We start from the raw sequence: 746 nt of genomic DNA on the forward strand, positions 1-746 counted from the left end.
CGTTGACTAAACAAACCGCCCACCACAATGACTAAACCGCCCACCACGTTGACTAAACAAACCGCCCACCACAATGACTAAACCGCCCACCACGTTGACTAAACAAACCGCCCACCACAATGACTAAACCGCCCACCACAATCACTAAACCGCCCACTAGTGGGCTATATGGTCCAGGTTGACCCACCACTGACCCACCACTGACCCATCTTTGACCCATCAATGACCCATCTCAATGATAAGGATATTCCACAAGTAGAAGCCCACCAAAATAATTAAACCGCCCACCAAATTAGCTAAACCGCCCACCAAAATAGCTAAACCGCCCACCACAACGACTAAACCGCCCATCAAAATGACTAACTAAGTCACTAAACAAACCGCTCACCACAATGACTAAACCGCCCACAACAATGACTAAACAGCTCACCACAATGACTAAACAGCCCACCACAATGACTAATCCGACCACTAGTGGGCTATATGGTCCAGGCTGACCCACCATAGACCCACCACTGACCCACCACTGACTCTCCAGTGACCTACCAGTGACCCACCACTGACCCACCATTGACCACCCATTGACCCACCACAATGATAACGACGTTCCACAGATAGAAGCCCAGCCGTCTTCTGGCGCGGCACGAGGCCACCAGGACCGGATGTTTGGTGGTGCCGATACTCTCGGACGTCGTGACGTCACGCAGAAATGTCACGTGGTAGTATGGCAGCCAGTCCTGACTGTC

At 51.7% G+C, this 746-nt stretch overlaps 1 protein-coding gene across 1 annotated transcript in view; it reads right to left on the bottom strand.

Moving 5' to 3' along the window:
- Positions 1-746, bottom strand: part of LOC106013283 — a gene marked incomplete in the record, with an annotated part of 15,679 nt that overhangs the window by 4,510 nt on the left and 10,423 nt on the right. The window contains 1 exon segment of the mRNA XM_013088553.2: positions 591-746. Within this exon segment, the coding sequence (XP_012944007.1) occupies positions 591-746 (156 nt within the window).

Source organism: Aplysia californica, unplaced genomic scaffold (genome assembly GCF_000002075.1).
Source record: "Aplysia californica isolate F4 #8 unplaced genomic scaffold, AplCal3.0 scaffold00760, whole genome shotgun sequence".
In the NCBI taxonomy this organism is placed as follows: domain Eukaryota; kingdom Metazoa; phylum Mollusca; class Gastropoda; order Aplysiida; family Aplysiidae; genus Aplysia; species Aplysia californica.